Source organism: Centruroides vittatus, unplaced genomic scaffold (genome assembly GCF_030686945.1).
Source record: "Centruroides vittatus isolate TY-2023 unplaced genomic scaffold, ASM3068694v2 contig_1154, whole genome shotgun sequence".
In the NCBI taxonomy this organism is placed as follows: Eukaryota; Metazoa; Arthropoda; class Arachnida; order Scorpiones; family Buthidae; genus Centruroides; species Centruroides vittatus.
This window is the reverse complement of record NW_027120741.1, coordinates 1,026,577-1,049,119: the sequence shown is the minus strand read 5'-3', so window position 1 is coordinate 1,049,119 and position 22,543 is coordinate 1,026,577. Positions and strand designations below refer to the sequence as shown.

The 22,543-nt window shown below is 28.7% G+C and overlaps 1 protein-coding gene and 1 pseudogene across 1 annotated transcript; both read left to right on the top strand.

The window, feature by feature from the left end:
- Positions 1–8,371: 8,371 nt before the first annotated feature.
- LOC136978603 (dermonecrotic toxin LspiSicTox-betaIE1ii-like) lies at positions 8,372–10,146 on the top strand. Its single transcript, XM_067274344.1, has 6 exons — positions 8,372–8,501; positions 8,945–9,188; positions 9,272–9,403; positions 9,484–9,606; positions 9,671–9,896; positions 10,028–10,146. Exons 1-6 carry the CDS (start codon positions 8,454–8,456, stop codon positions 10,137–10,139), a joined length of 885 nt encoding a protein of 294 aa, XP_067130445.1. The 5' UTR covers positions 8,372–8,453; the 3' UTR covers positions 10,140–10,146.
- Positions 10,147–10,652: 506 nt separating this feature from the next.
- Positions 10,653–13,855, top strand: LOC136978597 (meiosis regulator and mRNA stability factor 1-like; annotated as a pseudogene).
- The last annotated feature ends 8,688 nt before the right edge of the window (positions 13,856–22,543 follow it).

Here is a 22,543-nt window from a genome sequence, read left to right as displayed (position 1 = left end):
AAAAAAGTCTGAACTGATAACAGAAAAGTTACTCTTGGGAATTTGAAACGAAACATATTCTTAAAAATTAAAAATTTATAAAACGTTTCTAACAACTTATTGAATAGTTTTATGTCTTGTAAGATAAATATATTTTAAAAACTATGATTTTTAATAACAAAAACACATCTTTTTCTATTATAAAGTATAATTTAGAAGTTTTATGTAAGTTTTTTTTTTTTAATGGAATGAAATGATGATACATTAACACAGTGGTTTCCAACCTTTTTGTACTTGCGCCCCCCTTAAAAAAATTGTTGCGCCTCCTTAATTTTTCTAACAATCTAATTTCATAAATACTCAACTGATATAATTTATTTAATGGGCTACAAAATAATATACAATATTATGTAAAAATATACATAAAAAATAATTATTTATTATAAGAAATAATAATTTTAAATGTACTAAAAATAATGTACTATTATAACAGTTATGAAATTTACCTCAATATTAATTTAGAAGTTACCAAAGCGAAGTGTTTCATTCTATATATCAACGTGGTTATCGCAAGCACTACTAACGAACTAATTCTGTTCATAAACAACAGAAAAAAAAACAGATGCTTCTGTTTACTGAAGTTTGGCGCGAGTAAGCACGAGAATACCCGGGATGTTCCGAGTGCTTGTCTTTTGTTTCCTCGCCCCGCCGGCGCTCGGCTCCAAACGCGAAAGCGAGATGTTTTCGTTCCAGCAAGAGTATGGATGGATGTTTTAGCATTTGTACCCGAAAAATTCGCGGCGAGGATTGTGGATTACGTATACCTATTTTGCTGATTCATTTTTTTGACACCTATTCGACTTTTTTGGTTTGTATTCGAAAATGATATTTTGGAAACAGCTGCATGTCCCTCCTTGCAACAGTCTCGCGGCCCCCTAGGGGGGCGCGCCCCACAGGTTGGAAACCACTGCACTTAACATTTTAAACAAGTTTATCGATGTTTAATAAATTAAGACATAGTCGCTCTGGAAACATTTTTTACTTTCCCAGATGATCTCCATTTTTTTCCCTTTTTGTTCTAGAACAATTTTTCTTATAGATGACCGGACCTTTCTTTAGAGGCTACTCAGCCATCCAATATTTAAAAAAAGTTCTTTAAAAACAAGGTTAATCCAATTAAAATTATAAAAATAATTTCTTAAAAATTGGGAAATGGGATCTTACGACGTCCTTTCTTACATCCATGTCCATTCGGGAGTTCGGGCCTTTATCCACTCAAAAATGCGCTGGAAAATGTAGATTTTTTGACTCGATCCCTCTGGCGACGATTTTCCATTTTAAGTTTTTCGAAGTTCGTCGGATTTTGTTAAATATTATGCTAGTGCTCTAAAAAATTACAGACTATAGATCGCTTCTGCAGAAAATAGTCATTAAATAAATTTTAGAGCGACTATGTCTTAATTTATTAAACAAAAATTTAACATCCGACGAACTTCGAAAAACTTAAAATGGAAAATCGTCGCCAGAGGGATCGAGTCAAAAAATCTACATTTTCCAGCGCATTTTTGAGTGGATAAAGGCCCGAACTCCCGAATGGACATGGATGTAAGAAAGGACGTCGTAAGATCCCATTTCCCAATTTTTAAGAAATTATTTTTATAATTTTAATTGGATTAACCTTGTTTTTAAAGAACTTTTTTTAAATATTGGATGGCTGAGTAGCCTCTAAAGAAAGGTCCAGTCATCTATAAGAAAAATTGTTCTAGAACAAAAAGAAAAAAATGGAGATCATCTAGGAAAGTAAAAAATGTTTCCAGAGCGACTATGTCTTAATTTATTAAACAAAAATTTAACATCCGACGAACTTCAAAAAAGTTTATCGATTTTTTAAAAATATTTTCTTAATTTTATCAAATCGATATAGTATTATATGCCACACCATTTTAAAACTTGTAAATGAAAAAGTATTTGTATAATTTTTTTAATAAAATAAGTATTTAAAGCTTTTTATAAATTGTTTTTTAAAATTTGAATCTAAAGCAAATACTATAAAATTTTGGACAAATTGATCAGATTTGAAAAGAAGAAAAAAGAACAAACAAAGACTTAGATAAAACTTTTAACAGCTTACATCGTTTCGAAAAATATACAAAATCTTTCGAAAACTTCCAACAATTTCCACAATATTTTTATTTTTATTTTTTTCATAAATTTTATGAAATTCATTAAATTTCTTATCGAAAATAAAAGTTTTTAAAACATAAATTTTTATGAACATTATGAAAATTCATTTAAAATTAAAATATTTTTATGTATGACACTTCAATGTTTTATACAGGATGACTCTAAAGGTAGTTAATGATTGCAAAGACTGAAGCTGTTATCTTGTTCAAATACTTTATTACTTTTATAAACATTACAAAAATTGTTCAAAACAAGATCCTTCTCATTATAACGTTCTGATATACTTTTACAAATTGCCGACTGTATTTCAAAAATGATAAGTGCGTTTTTTGCAAGCAGTTCATCAATTTTTGCAAGATAGACAAGATAAATATTATTTTAAATATTGAATAATGTATATTATATATCGTATATACACTCACTAACAAAATTAAAAAAAATTACGTATCAAGAATGAGGCGTTGGAATCCAATATCCAATCTTTATTAGTGCAATGTCGAAGATATTAAGTGATAAGTGAACGGTACAATTTAAACAAACCTTTTGTCTGGATACGTGTGGTGATACGGTCTTACAGGCATCACACACTATATTTGTCCATAGATGTTGCAACTGCCGCTCCAGATCCCTTAAGTTCATAGATGGCTGAAGCTGCTGATCCATCTTAGACGACAAATTCTGACACAGAGTAGGCCAATGTGACGTAGACATACCTGGAAAACTAGTTGTATGTGGCTTAGCAGTCTCTGGTAATCTCTCTGGGGTGTACAGGGCCCGTGCATCGTGTATGTGTCGAGCACGTACTGTACCTATAGCCTTCAACAGTTCCTCAGTTAGGTCAGAACGGTTCATATATTAATAGATTCAGTACTTAAAGTAACATTTATACACTTTTATATATGTATTTATGCAGTTATAAATATGTTAAAGCTATGAATATATCGTGTTCGTTTTGCCAAAATCAAAATGAAAATGTACAGAATTTATCACTTTTACAATAAATAATGTTTAAATGAAAACATAATCTCCATTTACTGTAGTTATATATGTTTTAAAATGTTCTAAGCTAAATTTAAGAATAAAATTAATAAATTTTTTGAAAATCGATTAAAATTTTATAAATTGAAGTAATATTTACGAATAAATATAATAAAAATTTCTATTAAAATATTGAAATAATACAAAAGTTTTACAAAATTTGAAATAATTTAGAACAAAATTGAATCACAAATATTGTAAATATATAAATATTATCATTTTCCAGTTTATTTTTTCATTTTAACACATTTTTCAAAAATTTTCTACGGAAAAACATAAATTTCTAAATCTAATTATAACAAAACTTGTTACCGTAATATGTATTTGGCCACTATAACTCTTCAGTAAGTTTCCAATTCCCATCTGAAATGACATTTGTTGTACACGTACAGACAAACGGATGAACTACTAACAAAGGTAATTTTTTTTTATTTAAACCTCTGAAACTTTAGCTTAAACTTTAATTTAAAAAATGATTTAATCTTAAGATTAATTATTTTACTTGGATAATACTTACAAAATACAAAATGCATATTGTTTATATTATAACACGACGACAATTTTAAAGGAAGGTATATAAACTACAATAAGTCAAGTTATAACCATCATTTATATTGAATTTTACATCTTTGCTACAAAAGTGCTGATGTTCGTTCATTTAATATTGTAAAATAACTTTTATCAAAGATTTTGCTTGGTCAGACATACAGTATTACACGTGCGTTAAGCTTAAAACTAACTTTTGTAGGAATAAATCATTAATGTATTTTAAAAAGCAATTTTTTTTTTTAAATTTATTAACAAATTATTAACACAGTAAAACCTGATAAAACGGAATCACATGGCAGATAAGCTTTTAATGTTTTATTTAGGTTACTGTACTATTAAAAATAATTTTAATAAATTAATAAAATTCGCAATTTCAGAAGGAGGGAAAAAATTCAAGTATAAAAATGATTACGGTTAAGCATAAAATTCAAGAAAGAGAATATCTTACAAGAATTTCAATTTTATCTAAAATTTGATTCAAGTCGGAAGTACTTTTGACATTTTCTTTCAAAAGTCTTAATGGATAAAGAAAGTAGAAAGACGACGAAGGATAAAAAAAAAGAAAGGTAGTTATCAAATTCTTATCCACTAAATAAAAGTCGTATCGTTATATGTCTATCTAAAATATCTGTCTACAGATTTATTATCGATTTTAAAATAAATAGATATAGATAAAATAAAAAATAACTGAAAAAATAAATCATATATTTTATCCTACTAAACCTTTGGTATAATTATCGACATTTTTAGAACTAATAAACAGTAAAATGTAATATCCTAATTCCATCATCAGGATGCGTATTTTATTATAGCGATTTCAGCAGCGCAACTTGAAAAAAAAAAAAAATTGTAAACATAAATTTACACTGCCATCCGTCCGCCCGTCCGTCTGTCTGTCTCTTCTGAATCTCGAGAACGGAGTCAGATAAATGAAATCTGAGAACAGATATTGAAACCTTAGGGGCAAGGAGCCCTAATTACGTATACACGAACTTCCGAAACAAACTGTAAGTCACGTTATTCCAATTCAAAATTTTCCCGTGAAAGATGTTAGATAGATAACCAGTACCACTCTGTTAAAGGAAAAGTATGATATACAGGGACAAGCCACTACTAATTTGAGATGAAAAGCATGTATTTTAAGTTAAATAAATTAAAATTACGATTAAAAATTTAAATAATTGCTCGTTATGAAAATTGCTAATAAAGGTTTTTTTAAATTATTTATCATTATTAATAACAATTTAATATATTTTAAAAATACTTTTTTATTTACCATTTCAGATAATTCGTACAAAACTATCATTCTAAAACATCATAAGAAATATCTAAATAAATCTAATTACAACAAATAAAAGTAATACAAACTTCGATTTAACGTCATTATTTGTGTTAGCCCTCAGAATTGACCCTAAATCAAATGTGGCACTTAAACGAAATAATTTAATCGATAAGAATTACAGCCTGTATAATAATAAGGTCTATATAAAAATTTGAGTTTAAAAAACACATAATTTAGTGAATACAAAGGCGTTTTCAAAGCAAAATAGCTCATTTAGTAATTCACAGATACTAAAAAAACATAAAGATCCGTGCGCATATATTGACGCTTTATCAGGGTGGAATTATTTAGGATGGATCTGTATTGAAGTTCGGCTAAATTTCTTAATTATTGTAATTTTTAATTTTACCAGACGTGTCTTTGATTACCTGGTATAGCTGAAATAACACGGCATTTTATAAATTATATAATGTAAATTTGCGTAAGTCAAGTATGTAACTATGACTTCAAATAAGAAGAAAAGCAATACAAAACGAAAAGCATAGCCTCTGGTAAAAATACATTCACGTAACAACGTTTAAAAAAAAAAAAAGCAAAATTGTCTGTAAAGTTTAATTATCTGATGACATTAAATATTTCTAGCAGCAACCAAAGTTTTGTGAAACGTAACTTCATAAGAATAAATGGATTTTCTCGAAGATAAAAAATAGAATTTTTATAAATGTCATAGCGAAGAAGCTTTTTTTAATAACAGGATGCTACAGATTACATATTTATAACAAATATTTATAAAAATAACAAAACATAATTTAATTCTATTAAGAAAAATGCTTCCCTTGACAGAATTATATTTTGTAAACAAAGTTTTCATCGAATTTATGATGATTATACGCTTATTTTTTTTGTTTTGTTTAAAGACATTAACTCATTTATTACGACAACGTTATTATTATTAGTTACGTTGTCATAATAAAAGCTTAACAAAATAAACAGATTAATGCTTTTAATCTGTTGATCTATAAAAATTTGGCTTCACGCCACAAAACTTAACAAGATAAATCGTTTAATTACGTTCAATTTTTAAATCACACGACAAAACTTCAAACTCGAAAATTTCCCTTTAAAATTAGAAATTAAAATTCATCACTAAAATTTCCTATAAATTAATTGGGATTTTTTTTTTAAATATTAAAATTTATTTAAATTCGAAAAAAAAATTATCTTATTCGTGAGAAATCTTGTTTATAGTTTCTTCCATCGAAACAAAATCGAAGCAATTAAAATTCTTCTAATTTCAGAAGAAACTTTTTAATTGCACCAATAATTAGCAAAGATAATAGAAAGGATTCTTCTTTTAACAAAAATTTAATTTCTTAAATCTAATTTTCAACTTTTAATAGATTTAAAACGATGTTATCTAAATCTCAATCATCATTTATTTTATTCATTTTAAATATAAAAATAGTTTAACTAAGAGCATGTTCATACAGAGTGGAGGGTATTAACAGGGACATTTGGCAAAGGCCCGGACACATAAAGTTTTAGTCTTTTATATAAAAAATAAAAAAAAATAAATCCAGCAACGAGTTGCTTAATTTCACGGCAATATTTGATGGTGCCATCTGTTATATTTTATTATTAAAAAGTTTTTATATTTTTAACTATTATAAAAATACCAAAAAGCTTAATTTTGAGGGTCTGGGATGGGTTGTTTTTTTGAAAAAAATGCTAATAACGAGTAAAATCGTCATTAAGTCTGACCTAACTGGAGATAAACACGATCTTCATTATCTCCCCACCTCTCGACCTTTAACCACCAAAATTTAACAGCATCAATCCCTCTGATACACAATCTTAACTGCAAAATTTCAGAAATTTTCGACAAAAAGCATAGGAGTTATTAAGCTTCAAACAGGGTAAACAAAATCTTGCTCCACACACACGCACACACACTAACATTCATACATAGAGAACCCCCCCCCGAATTGTCTTGCATTTCTCGATGTTTCAAGGTCTCCTCAGTCCAAAAATTTGAAAAATCTTGGAGGGGTCATTTTTTGATCGAACTCCATGCTTTTCCCTCTGTTACATATAACAGCCGGGAAAATATAAAAAAAAATAAATAAATAATAATAATAAGAATTTAAGAGAGGCGCATCCAATAACATTAGAGGAAAACACATATATCAATAGGTTTTATGTATAACATGTTTTTACATTAAGCTAAAAAGACATAGAACTAAGACAACTAACCTTAATGTACTGTATCTCTTCCCAAATATGCTATAGAAAAAATATTAATTAGAATTTCTTTTAATAAATGACAACAATTTGATTTGTTTCATTAATTTGATTAACACTTTGTCTTTCAGAAAAGACCGAGACTGCAAATTTGTGGCCCCTCTCACAGGCTCGACCATGATATATTATTAAAATATAATCTTATAAATTTAATTTATTGATTTATTTTAAACAACAACAGAAAAATTGAATGAAAAAAGCCTTATGTACTGTACATATACAGTATATAATATATAGAGGAGTTTCTCTATAAAATAACTTCGCTATATTGTTATAGAAAACGAAAATTTAATTCAAGAATAATCGCATTACTATCTATATTAATACATATTGACATATTGTATCGGAAGAGACGTTTAGAAACATCTCGTCGTCTTTTTTTAACGTATTTTTGCTGCAGTGAGTTAAAAGAAACGACATTTTTATTCTTAACCTTAACGTTTTCAGCTGATTGTCCAACTTTTACGAACATGTTTGTAATTCGATTCATTCCGTCAAAGGCAATGATTATCTATTATACTTTTTTTCTATCTTCTAAATACTATTTTCTTCATTTTCTCTTCTCTTTTTAATATCCTCTGGCCATAACCGAATATAATAAAGCGAAATATTTAAATGAGATCAAGGCTAAAGGTAGATTGGATAATATATTTAATGAGCTTCCGCACTCGAATGTAAGTGGCTTTATATATATTATAAAGTAGTAAATTTTTGAAAAAAAATGAATGAAATCTGATTGTAGAGTCTCAATTTGATCTAGCAATTTTCAATTCAATCTATTTAGCTTATCTGAAGAAAATCAAACTCAATTTTATCAGATTTTAAATTGATTTAAAGTGATTTCTGTAAAGTTAAATGCTTCGCATATTGAAAGAAATTTTAAAATATTTTCGTATAAAATCGTATTAATATTGACATAGCTCTTTCTAATATAGTTTGACCTTAAATGGGCCTCAAATTTTTATAGAAAGTATACACACTTCGAAAACTATCAACATAAATAAAGTTTAGAGCGTGTTTACATTAAAGTTCATATAACTTTGATAGAGTTATTGAGCTATTTAAGTGATATTTTTTAATTCAGCAATTATAAAGCAGTTTTTCCTCAAAAGAACTGATCATGAACTACGCTAAAATATTATTTTTTGTCTTCGTATTCATTGCTCAGGTAAAATTTTCATATAAATAGAATTAAATTTCTTATTTCTTATCTAAAATATAAATCTGCACACTTTTTTCTTTTATATAATTTTAAATATTTAACAATATAATATATTTCAAACATTATCTTTAGGAATTTAATTAACAAATAAACGTAATTTAGTGTATAAATGTTATGCAATTCATTTCCATTAAAAATTAGAATTTATTTAAATTAATGAAAGCAAAGGATAAAAGTAAATAGAATATTTGATTTTAATAAGAACATATCCTAGAAGAAAAAATGGTTATTTTAAGTGAAATTTAATTGAATTAAATATGATGTAAATCTGATTAAGATGTTAGCAATAAATATTGTTACACAAAAATCCAATAGATGGCAGAAGAAACAAGAGTGTACCCATGTGATAATAAATTCAAACAAGTTGATTGTATTTATAATTATTTCAGATAAACCTGTTAATTGGTTTTCTTCGTCCAGTATGGAATATAGCTCATATGGTCAATAGCATCTCTGAAATTGTGCCAAGTCTAAAAGATGGTGCTAACGCTATAGAAGTAGATGCAACGTTTAATTCTAAATGCCAGTTTCAATATACTTATCATGGATTTCCCTGCGACTGTTTTCGAAATTGTTGGAGATACGCTAAAGCCGGTCATTACTTGGCAGAACTCGACGAGATTTCTAATCCAGGTAACACATACCGAGAGTAATTTATCGATTGTTTTTAGTATATTGAACTTAATTCTGTTATATTTTTATTTAATCCTTTTGAGAAAGCCCCAAATATCATCCAAATCTGATTATGGTAATGTTTGATTTGAAAATAAGTAAGCTTTCTGATCGGTGCAAATTCCATGCTGGTGTTGATATGGCGAAGAAGTTATATCGATACATATTTAGAAGTGGTAGGTCCATATAAATTTACAGAAATATATTTAAGATTTTTAAAAATATTATTTTACTTAATATTAATCCTATCTTTAAGGTTCTCCATTAAAATTTATGCTCAGCATTCCAACCATCAATGATATCTCCTTTATTCATGGATTTACAATAGAGTCTGATTACCAATCATCTGGTGGAGGAGTTAAAATTATCAATTCAATAGGTATTTTTTATTAATATATTGTTTATATTTTTACATAAAATATTATAATTTTTGTTTTTAACAGCTTGGGACATTTCTACGAGCGATGTTCAGTCAACAGTCAAAACTTATAATACATTAAATATTACGAAAAGAAGATGGAAAGGTGAAGGCAATGCAAATTGCCTTCCATTTTCATTATCTAAATTATACTATAGTATTTTAGTTAGAAATTTAGCATCAAAGAAATATCTTGACAAAGTTTACTTCTGGACTACCGATCTTAAATCAACAATGAGAAAGGCGCTCAGGTAAGATCCACTCGTAATGATTTTATCACTTGATAAAAATATTTTTTACTATAATATTTGAGTGTTAAATTATTCTATAATTATAAAAATGCATCAATATTATTTTTATTAATATATTATATTTTATTCAGTTTACAGGTCGACGGTATTATTACGAATTTCCCTGGCAAACTTAGTAATGTTTTAATGGAAGAAGAGTTTAAAAAATTATATCGTCTAGCTAATCAATTTGATAACCTTTAAATACGAGAGTTATGTGTTTAATAATCAAGACTTTTCCAAAAATTTGAATAATAAACAAGTGCAAAATCATGTTGTATTGTTGTCATTCATAATCTATACTTAACCCTTATATTTCATGATTTTTAAATCAGAAACTTATTTACTTTCGAACTGGATTATGAAATTTAGAATATTATAATACATCGGGGTTTAAGCTAGTATCTGCCGGACGAAGACGAGCTGTACTTAGCGTTTTAATGTATTTAGGAAAGTTGGCTTTGTTATAGAATAGCGAAGAATCGGATGGACAGATAAGACGTATTTGGAAAAAAGAGAACAGTATTATATTTTCAGCCATCAACCAGTGGAGATGAATGTGCAGATTATAACAGTCAGAAACATTATAAAAACAGACAGAAAACTTACAAAAACACAAGACATTGTGTTAGTTGAAGTAGTAGCTGCAATTCTTCACCTGTTAGTCAAACTGGAATATATAATGAAGCAGTGGAATGTGTAAATACCCAAAATGACATGCCAATATTAAAAACAAAAGTTGAGTTTCCTCCACCACCAAATATAATGGAAGATAGTGCTTCAAGGAAAAATGTTGATAACTGTCCAGAGAGAATTGCATCTGAAAGAAGTGATAAATTGAATTCTTTATTGTGTGACACTCAGGATTCTAAAAGTTTCAAGTGGTCTTCATATCAAGATCAAAACATCAATGAATTGTTTCATCTACTTCTCAAGCAAATGACGTGTCTGAAACAGGAAACAGATTATCTCAAAAAAATGTTGGAAGAGTGTCTCTATTTTTAATGGTAGACCGTACCCCTAAATCTGGATTTCAGTTTTAATCTATCTCAAGATCAGATTCTAATATTTATAATCCACAAAATACAATAGTTGGTAATTATAACATTTCTACCAGTTCCATAACAAACAATTTTAACAATTATAACTCAAATTCTCCAATATTTTTAGCCCCTTTTCTAATAATTCAGATTATCAAAATCAAATGAGTTGGCATTCACCCACTTTCTCTGGGTGATAGTGCTCATTCAGTTAGAAGAGCGACATCGTCATCACCTGTTAAATTGCTGGTAACCAATTTCGATCAAAATATTGACGCTAATGAAATGAAGAAAATTTTACTTTCTGTTTTTCGTGAGCATATTATGGTGTTGCATATATCGATGCTTTTACAGCCATATGGAAGTTTAAAAGCCGTTGTTAAAGTTCCATCACTTCAGATGCCCAATACGCTATATCACAATTGCATAGACGCAGAATTGGTTTCAAGAGATCGTTGATTTCTTACGTTGCCACTGATCGATCACCTCCATTATACATTCTTAGATCTGAAGTGGTTGCTCTTTTAATGGATATACCTTCAAAAAGATTGCCTCTTTTTAAATTCAGAGAGATTTTTGAAAGAAGATATCATAGAAGTATAAGTGTTTCTGAACTATATAAAATGAAAGATGCTGTGTCTGTCATAGAAAGTTCGATGGGAAGAATGGTGTGTTTGAATTCAGATTTTCGTTATACTCCATCTCCGACAGATTCTGAAAGTTTTCAAGAAGTTCAACAAATTTTAGAAAAACCGTATTGCGAACAACACTTTCATGTATCAGAGTCTCTCGGATGGGCTGAGCAAAATAGTGTTTATCCTCTACCAAATGTTCAAATATCTTTGAAAACATTAGCACCTCGTGTACTGTACATACATTATTGTATACTCAAGGATCATTACCATTAAATAGTTTTTGCTTATGTTACCTGGCAGAATTTGGCCCATTACCAATAATGGAAAATGTGGAAAGTAAGCTGTCTCAAGAAACTATCGCAGTTTCATCAGATGTTGATGGTAATAATGAAAACTGTCAACAGCATGGCAGTGAATCTCAAGGTGTTGGGAAAGGGGTACCATTAGAACATTTGATGGCCTGTATTCCTAGTGTGACGGACGAAGGGACGAAGGTGTTCAATCAAAAATTTTTCGATTTTTCTCTCCACCATTTTATCAGAAGATCTGTTGAAACCCATAAAAATTATTTCCCACGAACTTGCTTCCTCGTTGAGGCTGATCCATCTAGTTAGACGTATGCCACCCGGAACTTTTAGAAGAAATTTACGTATTGGACACCCGACCCTTAACAACGAGATTCTGACCTCATGGAAAAAACCCGAGTGGAAAAATAAAACGAACGAACGATGACAAATCCAGCAGTCGTCGTTTAGTTACCGCGAATCCAACCCTGAACCCTTTCCGCCATCTTCCGAAGCGACCCCACCCAGAAGACCGGGAATTTATACCGAAAACATAGTACCGTACGGATTATTTTCTATTGTGAACTGTTTCTTCTGATTGTGAATCTCCGTGGAACATATCATCTCAGGGATACCCGACGACGGCTCCCGGACTCTCACCTTTGCTTAACCAAGGTATTTATCAACTCGCGAATCGTTTGTAAACTCTCTCTCTCCGCGTATCTAAAAATACGTCCGTATTAGCTATGCGTCTTGCTGTAATTTTGTTATACTCCCTTATTAAAATTATCCTTGTTACTTAGCCGGTGTCTTGAGTGACTCACTTCCTCGGTTCTCCTACCTCCACCTCCACCGCGAACGTACCCGCTCACTCGCGACCGCTCGCGTGACGTAAGAACTCTGCGTCGCGATTTCCGAGTCTCGATCGACTCGGTGGTGTCACATCCTGACGAGGGGTCAAAGAGACTCCGACCATCCGGTCACACTAGTGTTCAGATTACCAAATCAGTTTTAGCAATTAAAAAAATTCAGTGGTTAGAAAATAAACCTTCAGAACAAGAAATGCGTAGCATCAGTCCTGCCCTTGCAGGACAACTTGCGCTCTTCATTCAAGAGATGATCGACTTATTGGGAAGTCAACCAAAATGTTCAATTCCATTCAATAAGTTTATTCCTGCCTATTACCATCATTTTGGAAGGCAGTGCCGTGTAGCCGACTATGGATTTACTAAGTTAATTGACTCGAAGCTGTTCCTCATTCTGTTCAGATTTTAGGCCAAGGACAGAATCGTATATTAATACTCACTCATCGGACTTAAATTAAAAGATTTTCTTCCGATCTCCTTCGAATCTTGAAGTCGAGAGCAAGTAAGCAAGTAACCCTTAAAGAACTTTCCATAATTTATGAGCAGTGCATAAATAAAGCATTTGGCATAACTGATTACGGAGTCTGTGAAACGGTCGACATGTTGGCAGAGCTTTCTGAAAATATAATTATGGTAGCATCTTCTGAAGAAGAGACAATCATAGGCATTCCAAAAAAGAGAACAAACTTCAGAAGAAATAAAGAGAACAAAACAATTTGCAGCTGAAGTCATAGAGCTATTTAGGCATGTTCCAAACTGCTCTACGCCATTTAGTAAATTCATTCCTGCCTATCACCACCATTTTGGCAAGCAATGTCGGGTATCTGATTATGGCTTTTCAAAATTAATAGAACTCTTTGAAGCAATTCCTGACATTTTAGACGTTTGCAGGATTGATGAAGAAAAGTCTTTATGCTTACAGAACAAGAAAAACTAAAGGTATTAGCTGACAGACTAGTATCTATTGTGCGATCATCGCCTCAGCAATGTATCTTGTTAGATAAGCTAATTAGCATATATGCTAATCAACATGGTTACTCATTGCACTGTCAAGAATTTGGTGCTTCAGCTTACCCAAGCTTATATCTAAATTGAGAAGCTCCTTAAAGGTGGAAGAAGGTGTTGTTAAATTGATACCACTTCTCACGCTGTTTCGTGATATCCTTATTTCGCTTCATGAGAATGGAGGTCAGTCGCCTCTACAAAATTTTGAATCACTGTTTCTGAAACGCTTTGGAGTTCCGTGTCGTCCTGCACAGTATGGTTTTCCAAGCATAGCGACGATGTTTAATTCCCAACCCGATTATTTTGTTATTCGTGGTCGAAGAAGTAAGAGAGTAATAATGGTAAACAGAGAAACTGCAGGATCTCCACTTCCACCTGTTCTGCCTCGGGACATTCCCGAGACAGAACAGGTGACAGTGACATTGACATTCTTAGGGAAGATGACAATGTTCTGAAGAAACGTAAAAGTGTGAAGATGGACTGCCAAAGGAAAGATTGCGATTTGATAAACAAAGTTCAATCTGGAGAATTGCTACAGATGAGGAATTCTCCAGCGGACCTTCTGTGTCAGCCCATCCCCAGCGGCGTTCCTTCTCCAGAAGTCCAGCCGGAGAAACAGAGTTTCCCCGACAGGGGTTTAATGAGATTCGAATCGCCACTGCCGATGGGACAGGACGTCATGACAGAAATGTCCAAAAATGAGTGTCTGCCTCCTCTTGAAAACGCCTCCTCTGTGTCTGACTTCTGTCTCTCCCTCTCCCGTTCAAACTTTTCGCGGATCTGTCAAAGGCGATGGTACGCTGGCGGCTCTCTTCTCTGAAAACCGGGCCTTCTCGGCTCCTCCTCCTCCCTTTGCCAGATTTGCCGCTCCACCCGGATTTGGAACTTCGTCGGCCACTCCATTTCCCACCCACCTACCAAACTGTCTTTCGGTCTCCGCCAGCCTTTGCCTATCTGGTCTCTCTTCCGGTCCACTCCTCCTCTTTCGATGCACCTCGGCAGCACCTCCTAGCCTCCTCTCCTACGACCGCACTGCCTTCCGTCATCTCCTTTGGATCAGTGCCCTCCTCTCTATTTGCCACACAAAATTTCTCGCTTCCAGTCCGTACCGGATGCACCCCGTCTTTCTGACGCGGCTCTTCAGTTGTCAATCTCTCGGCGTCGGAGGGTGGGGAGCATTTGTCATCTGACCGAACTCGTTCTGACTTCTTGTCCTACGAAGATCTAACGGAGGCACGCAGCAGCTCGACCGACAATAGTCTGCCCAGCACCAGAGCACTCCATCGGCGAAAGGCAGATCGTATCGCCACGCAGTCGTATCGCCGCACACTTTATCTCCCCCATGAAATCCAACAGCTATCTTTAACGCAAAAGAATTAAAGGCATCCGTCTTCCTTTCTCTTTAAGCCAGAGCTTCACCTCGCGGTAAAATGCTCACAGAAGAGAGTTGTTTAAGTGTAACAGAAATTAACGAAAGTAAAATAATTAACATATTGCAATACATCAAATTTATAAGGCTTATAATTAAGCTTGTTCTTTACAAAACCAATATAAGAAACTCTTTATATAAACTATTTCTGAAGTCAAAGTTAATTTTGTAACAAAGTTATGCTATAACGTTTCTAATATAATATTTAAATTAATATAAAGACGTATATCTGTTATATGTTAAGCATTAAAATGTCAGTTTGTTAATCTGTAATGTCTTATAATATAACAACATAATAAATTTTGGTTTATTATAACATAATAAGCCAAAATTGGATGATATCTGAATACAAATTAATTGCATTTCACATAATTAATTTATTCACTAAACATTTAATTCGTGATACATAATAAGACACAGAATAAATTTTTTTAATTTAAAAAAACAACAAAAATATATAAAGATCTGAGTATAAAAACTATTAATAGGTAAATTTTTCATCCTTTAATTATTAAATCTATATTAAAATTATACATTTGAATTTTTTATTAGAATTAAGCTTTATCATGTTAAATCTTATAATTTAAAACCTGTGTCTATGTTCAACTTTTGTTCATTATATTCAAAATTACATATTTAAATGAGTATGAGTGATTTTTGCACAGATAAGTATTCTTTTTTAATGAATTGAATTGAATATTTTATAGTAAACATTCCCAAACGTTATTAATAGTAATTAAAAATATGGTTAATGTTACCCTAGGTATATACCTAGGGTAACATTAACCAAAAAGATTTATTCTTTATCTTCTTCACTGTTTTTTTTATAAGAAAAATTTTTTAAATATTTAAAATAATCTTAAATCGTTTTTACAGAGTTAATTCTTTTTAAGGCATAACTTACCTAAATTCTCTCAGAATTTTGGATAAATCTATAAAATGTTAAAAGAAAATTTTATTAAATCACATACTTTAGAGACTCGCTATTAAATATTTCTAACATCTAAAACAAATCAGGGATACAGCTGTACTTTTGTACAATGTATCAGATGTACTGTACAAGTTAATGCAACGTGAATAAAGAAAACAAAAAAACTTTCCAATATTTAAGAGTTATTTAAAGTCATAGCAAAGTCACTGCATTAAGTATTTGATATTTAATGAACTTTTTAAAAATAGTTCATAGAATTTTTAGGGAATCCATTTAACTAATGCTTTTACCACAGCATTAACTTTCTGTAAAAACAACTTAGCATTATTTTAAACAATTCTTTTATCCAAAAAAAAAAAATTAGAAATAAAACTGCTTCATGATATAAATATGATAAACGGCGAAGAAGACAAAGCGTAATTATTCCTTAATTGGATAAAAATTTTGTTTAGATGAAAACTTACCGGAAAAAATTAAGTTATTTTCTTTCAAAAATACAAACCCAGATGATACAATAGTGGTATGCTTATATAACTTATGCAAAAAATACGATAAAGTTAATAAGTATCACATATTTATTGGCAATAAATGACACTACATTAATTATAAAAGGGTAAGAGAATATTCGCTAATAGATATTACGAGCATATATGCATGTAAGGCTCAATATGACATTTTCTGATAAGATGTACGAGCGTATGAAGAAATTCTGTTTGTCAAACCTATACATATGTACAGTACTTATTAATTAAATTTTCTAAATTTATTTCAAATAAAAGCTCTCACTCTCGTAAAAATTTATTTAAGTATTATAAAATTTATAATACATTCAATTTCATTTATTGATTGTAGATTTTATCTCAATCGGCTTATAATATTTTCTTAAGCAAATTGTCTATCTTGATACCGCCCTAGGCGGCCACTTACTTTACCTATATGGTCGCGCCTGCATGTATACAAGTCATTTTCTGAGAGAGCGCATTTAATGTCCATAGCATATATATAATAAAAATGTCTTCAGATACTTGTTGGAAAGAAGTGATAAATTATTGTTTTTAAATCTGAGTCAGCAGACATCAGATATGTTTTGATTTTTGAAAGGATTTTGAAGCGCTAATATAATTTATATCAAAGAAATATAAATCGAACAAACTTAAAAATAATATCTATTATTCTTGCTACTTAATCTTATTAATAGAGACACCTTTTCTTTCCTAAATTGGTTAAAATCTCGCAATTGGGATTAAACAATGTAATACGATTTCCCTTAGAATCTGTTTAAATCCAACTAATTCTACAAATAACACTTAAGTCTCCTTTCTCTCACTAACTTCTAGACGTGTAATTTTCAAAAGAATTATCTAGATTTCTCTATAAACTTTACTAAAGAATATTAAATAGTTTAACTCTCATTTTAATCTCTTTAGATAAAGAAAACTCTTCTAAATTTAATTATATAAATAATAATTAACTATTAACGAAAATTGATATAATTATATTTATAAATCATAATTTTATTGAACGCTGCAAGAAAAATTCGATAAATAATAAAAATTCATTTTTTAATTATTGAATTTTTGTAATGTTTTAATAATGAAATATGTGTCAACTTGAAAGAGCAAAAACATTAGGTACGAAGAATAATCGGATTACATCTTAATTAAGGTTAGTCATGGATCAAAAGTTATTGTCTTTATCTTCCATAATTCCTTTTGTGATGACATAATAATCTTCTTAACAATGGAGAGAAACTTGATTGTTATACACATACAAGTTAACTACCAAGATTATTCGTTAGGAAAAAAAATAGAAAAAAAAATTCATTTTAAAGCTTAAAAGTTCAAAAAATTTAATTTGACTTTAATCATATTCATTTTAAGTATTGAAAATCATTTTTTTTCTTGTATTTTTATGTTACAAATTTTATAATAGACACGCTTTATAACTTCCCTTTTTTTAAACTCTACATCAAAGAATGGATTGATAATATTAAATTTATATTAATTAAATGGGAGAATTCTTGAAATATTTTGTCTGCTAACTTCATCTAAAATTTTTCTCCAAGGCAAATACTTTGAAGGTAACTTGAAACGTGAAATCCATGAATGAACGACATGATTAAATCTATATTTACTTGACTTTTTATCGTGTTATTATAAGAGGATTTCATATTGAATAGTTTGAAGAATAGTTTAGTTACGTTCTCTATAGAATATTAATAGGAATATAATTTTTATTTTATTTTAGTCAGTAAATGTAGTTGATGCATTATATATATACATATAAGTCATCAAACAATATGTATTGTTCCCAGTGGGAAAGGACTACCGTGTATTTTTATCTACAACAAGCCATATACATTAAAGATGTTGTATATCACATCAATTTTCGATGTATATCAGAAAAAAAGGGAAATTTTTCTGTTTTTTAGACGTGAGAGTAGACATTTATGGTGTTTTATAATGCAGATAATACGGAAAGTTCGAAAGCAAAACAACAATTTTTAGAAATTACTTTTCGGAAATTGCATTCAATTTGTTATTTCAATATTTTAAAATAATACAATTTTATTATTAATCATACAAAAATGTATTTTAAAAATACAAAAACAGTAAACAATTCAATCATTATCGATAAACTTATTATTATTATTTTTTTTTTTCGTCACAAATTTACAAATCTTAAATCATTTTTGCGAACTAAATTCATTAATTTACTTTTTCTTATTTTTTTTATGTTAGAAAATTATTAATTATTTCTTAATTGCCAATTTATGTTAATTATTAAAAGATTTTTCTGAGGAAACTTAATGGCTTTGTCATAGTGTCAGCTACAGGTTTAATATAAAAAAAATCAATAATCATTAAAGATCTTTCAAATTTTTATTGTAAGAGAAAAATGTATAATTAAAATGGAACAATAGAAAATTGAAGGGTTGAACTAAAACATATACAATTAGTTTAATTAGTCAAAACTTATTCATTTATTTTTACCAAAATTTTAATATTTCCATCACTTATCTCGTTACTATATCAACTAATTTAACTAAATTAAGAATATTTAAATACTAAAACTAATTATTTTTTAATTATATTTCACGTCAATAACCTTTATACTAGAAAATCGAAATTATTCTATTTAAATTTAAGAATCTTTTATGATCCAAAAGCGAATTAAAATTTTCGTATTCCGAATTCTTTCCTTACTTTCCTTCCAGTTGAGTGTTAATTACAACTTATAAAATTAATCAACATGGATTTATCTGATCAAACTACTCATTTAACATTCGTAAATGATATTATAGAGAAATATGCGATTTTTCAGACGATTACGATGATACTAAACGTAATGTGTTAATTTAATAAAATTACGTAAGTGAAAACATGATAATATCAAGTAATTCATTTAATTCCTGCAGAATGTATTTAAATGAGCTAATTAATAGCATTTAAGATAATCTAGAATTTAATTCTAGTTTACTGAGTAAGATTAAATGAGTGAAGCATGTTATAAATAAAAAAAAAAATTGATCCTATTATCTTTTCGACACTCTTCTCTTTATTTTTTCAATGGATAATTGCAAATGTAAGAAAAATCTTATTAATCTTATTAATCATTCAATCTTTATAAAGATTTTTATCATTACTTTTAGTAATTTTTTTTAAATACTAACTTATAACAGCTTTTTACTTGCTTGTTTGTATGCACTCAATGAATATCTATAACAGAAAGGACGATGTTTTAAGGAGAAAAATTTTAGAAAATTACATCGTCTAGTTAATAAATTTGATAACATTTAAACTGTTATTTTTATAGATTTTAATTGGAATTTTTTTTTTAATTTACGTGGGGTGCTCATTGGGCATACCATGTATCTTTTGTATAAAAAGTAAATTCGTAAATTATGCGCTTAATAATCGATACTTCTGAAAGTTTTGAATAATAAACATTTTCAAATTTATATAATTATGTTATTATTAATAATTTATACTTAAAAAATTCATTATAATTTGTTATTTCGTGATGTCTTTATCAGAAACTCGTGTATACATACGTGAAGTACCGATGGTATAAGCACTAATTTACTAGATTTAATCGATATCAAAAAATTCTAAAGTCTTTCATAGAGAAGTTTTGAAAAAGTCAAGAAAATGCGAATATTAAATTTTTAAATACTTTTTTTTTAGTTTTCATTATTAACGAATTTAATTCTACTTTACAAAGTAAGATTAAGTGAGGAAAATATAAATTAAAAAATCAATTCTATCATCTTTTCGGTACGATTCCTTTTACTTTTTCGATGGATAATTGCAATTGCAAGAAAAGAATTTTGTTAATCTGTTTAACCATCCAATCTTTATAAAGATTTATGCAAATTTTCAAATAATTTGACATTTTTAATAGCTTGAAATTAAAATTCTCTTTCAAGTTCATTTCTTAATTATAGTCCTTTTTTTTAAATGGATTTTTACTGTTTAATTTATCGATATTTTATAAATTAATTTTATTTTCTATCGAAGAAAGCATACAAAAATAAATTCTATAAACAAATAAAATAAATATTCTAAAATAAAGTTTCCATCAATATAAGCTTTAAAGCAAAATAATAATTTATTCAAATAGCATTTATACATAAAACATATTTAATTGGAAATTTTTATTATTTTATAAATAAATCTACATAAAAATCTACATAAATACTATATATATATACATATGATTAATTTATAATTATTTAATTAGCTTAATTAGCTATATTCATAAAAATATATATTTTATATGAATTGTCATATCTTTTCAAGTATAATGTAATGCATATATTATTAATTTTCTAATGTTCATAATTTAACATTATTTGCAATTAGCAAAAATTTCTAAAAATCAAACTAATAACAACGAAATAAATAATTACTGAAAGTATTTCGTTATGAATAAATAAATTAAAATAAATAACTTACTGTTGTTATTAAATAAAGAACATTAATTTTGTATTTGTAATAATAATTTACTATAAATTAATAACGTATAATGTATAAATTGTGTACAAAATTACACAAAATATCTTTATGTAAAAGAATATTTTTTGAGATTTCATATAATTATACATAAATATTTTTAGTCAAGTTGTATCGATACTAAGTTATATCATATACAAATTAATTAAAAAAACATGTTTGAAAATGCCAAACTGTTCCAGAATAATAAAAGATGTATAATACTTGTTCTAGCAAACATTTTTTGAGCTGCAATTTAAAAAAAAATTGTAGACCTATAAATTCCCACTGTTTGTCTGCTTCCTTAATCTCTTGAATGGTGTTAGATAGGTAAACGACGAGACCAGATATGGAAACCTTAGGGACAGGAGGCCTCCATTAACTATATACTAACTTCCGATGCCAACTATTCACGTTATTTCAATTGAAAAATTTTCTCCTGAAAGATGACCGGCACGATTCTATTGTTAAAGGAAAAGTATGGTGTACAGAGGCAAGTCACTACTGGTTTGAGGTGGAGAGCATATATTTTAAATTAAATTAATTTAAAATATTATTAAAAATTGCAGCCTGGTAATAAATAATTGTTAATATATAATTTAGCGTTGGAAGCTGAGCTTTTTAAGTCTCCTTGTAGCTAAATTTCTGTCATAACAACTATCATAATTAATTTATATAATGATAAAAAAAATAGAAAATAGTAAAAAAATTAATAAAAAATTGACTCTTTATCATCATTTTCATTAGAGATAAAACAACTTTTTATTTAAGAAAACATGTTTAAAATTTGATGTTTTACATATACCTTAATTTACTTAATTTACCATAAAGATTGTTTAATACTTTATATTATTATATTTAATTTTACATCAATAATTTCTTATTTCTGTATATATAAATTACATATACCTTTTTATTTTATTAGCTGTGAAGACGTGATATTCTATTTAATTATTTATCAAAAATCTTTTCCTAAGTCATAAATAGACACAGAGTAGAAAAATTGTTAAATTGAACTGATTTTTATAGCCAAGTAAAATAAAATAAACATGATACGTTTCTTTTACAAAGCTAGGCTACTTATTAATTTATTTATCAATCCGGAAATATACGGAGCCATCACGTACGATCTAAACAGTCTTTGAAAACAGAAATTCAATAATAGAAAAATAAATGGGAAAATACCTTATATTCTACTAGAAAAAAATAATTTTTTATGTTGTTAGTTTAATATTTACTACTTTAATTTTTTTTATAAATCTAAACCACGCTTCCAAGACTTTAATATAACTAATACCAGTCAATTTATAGATTTATAGCTTTTAATATTTATGAATTTGTTAAATATATTTTAGTACTTTTATGATTTTTCTGTTATCATAAATCTAGAAAAATCATTATTTATTATATTTTTTTTAATTTCT

Bases quoted from the DNA above. Each gene is read 5' to 3' on its own strand.
- LOC136978603 (XM_067274344.1), top strand. From the start codon at position 8,454: ATGAACTACGCTAAAATATTATTTTTTGTCTTCGTATTCATTGCTCAG. The intron at 8,502-8,944 runs GTAAAATTTTCA...TAATTATTTCAG, and splicing joins TCTTCGTATTCATTGCTCAG to ATAAACCTGTTAATTGGTTT. The intron at 9,607-9,670 runs GTATTTTTTATT...TGTTTTTAACAG, and splicing joins TAAAATTATCAATTCAATAG to CTTGGGACATTTCTACGAGC.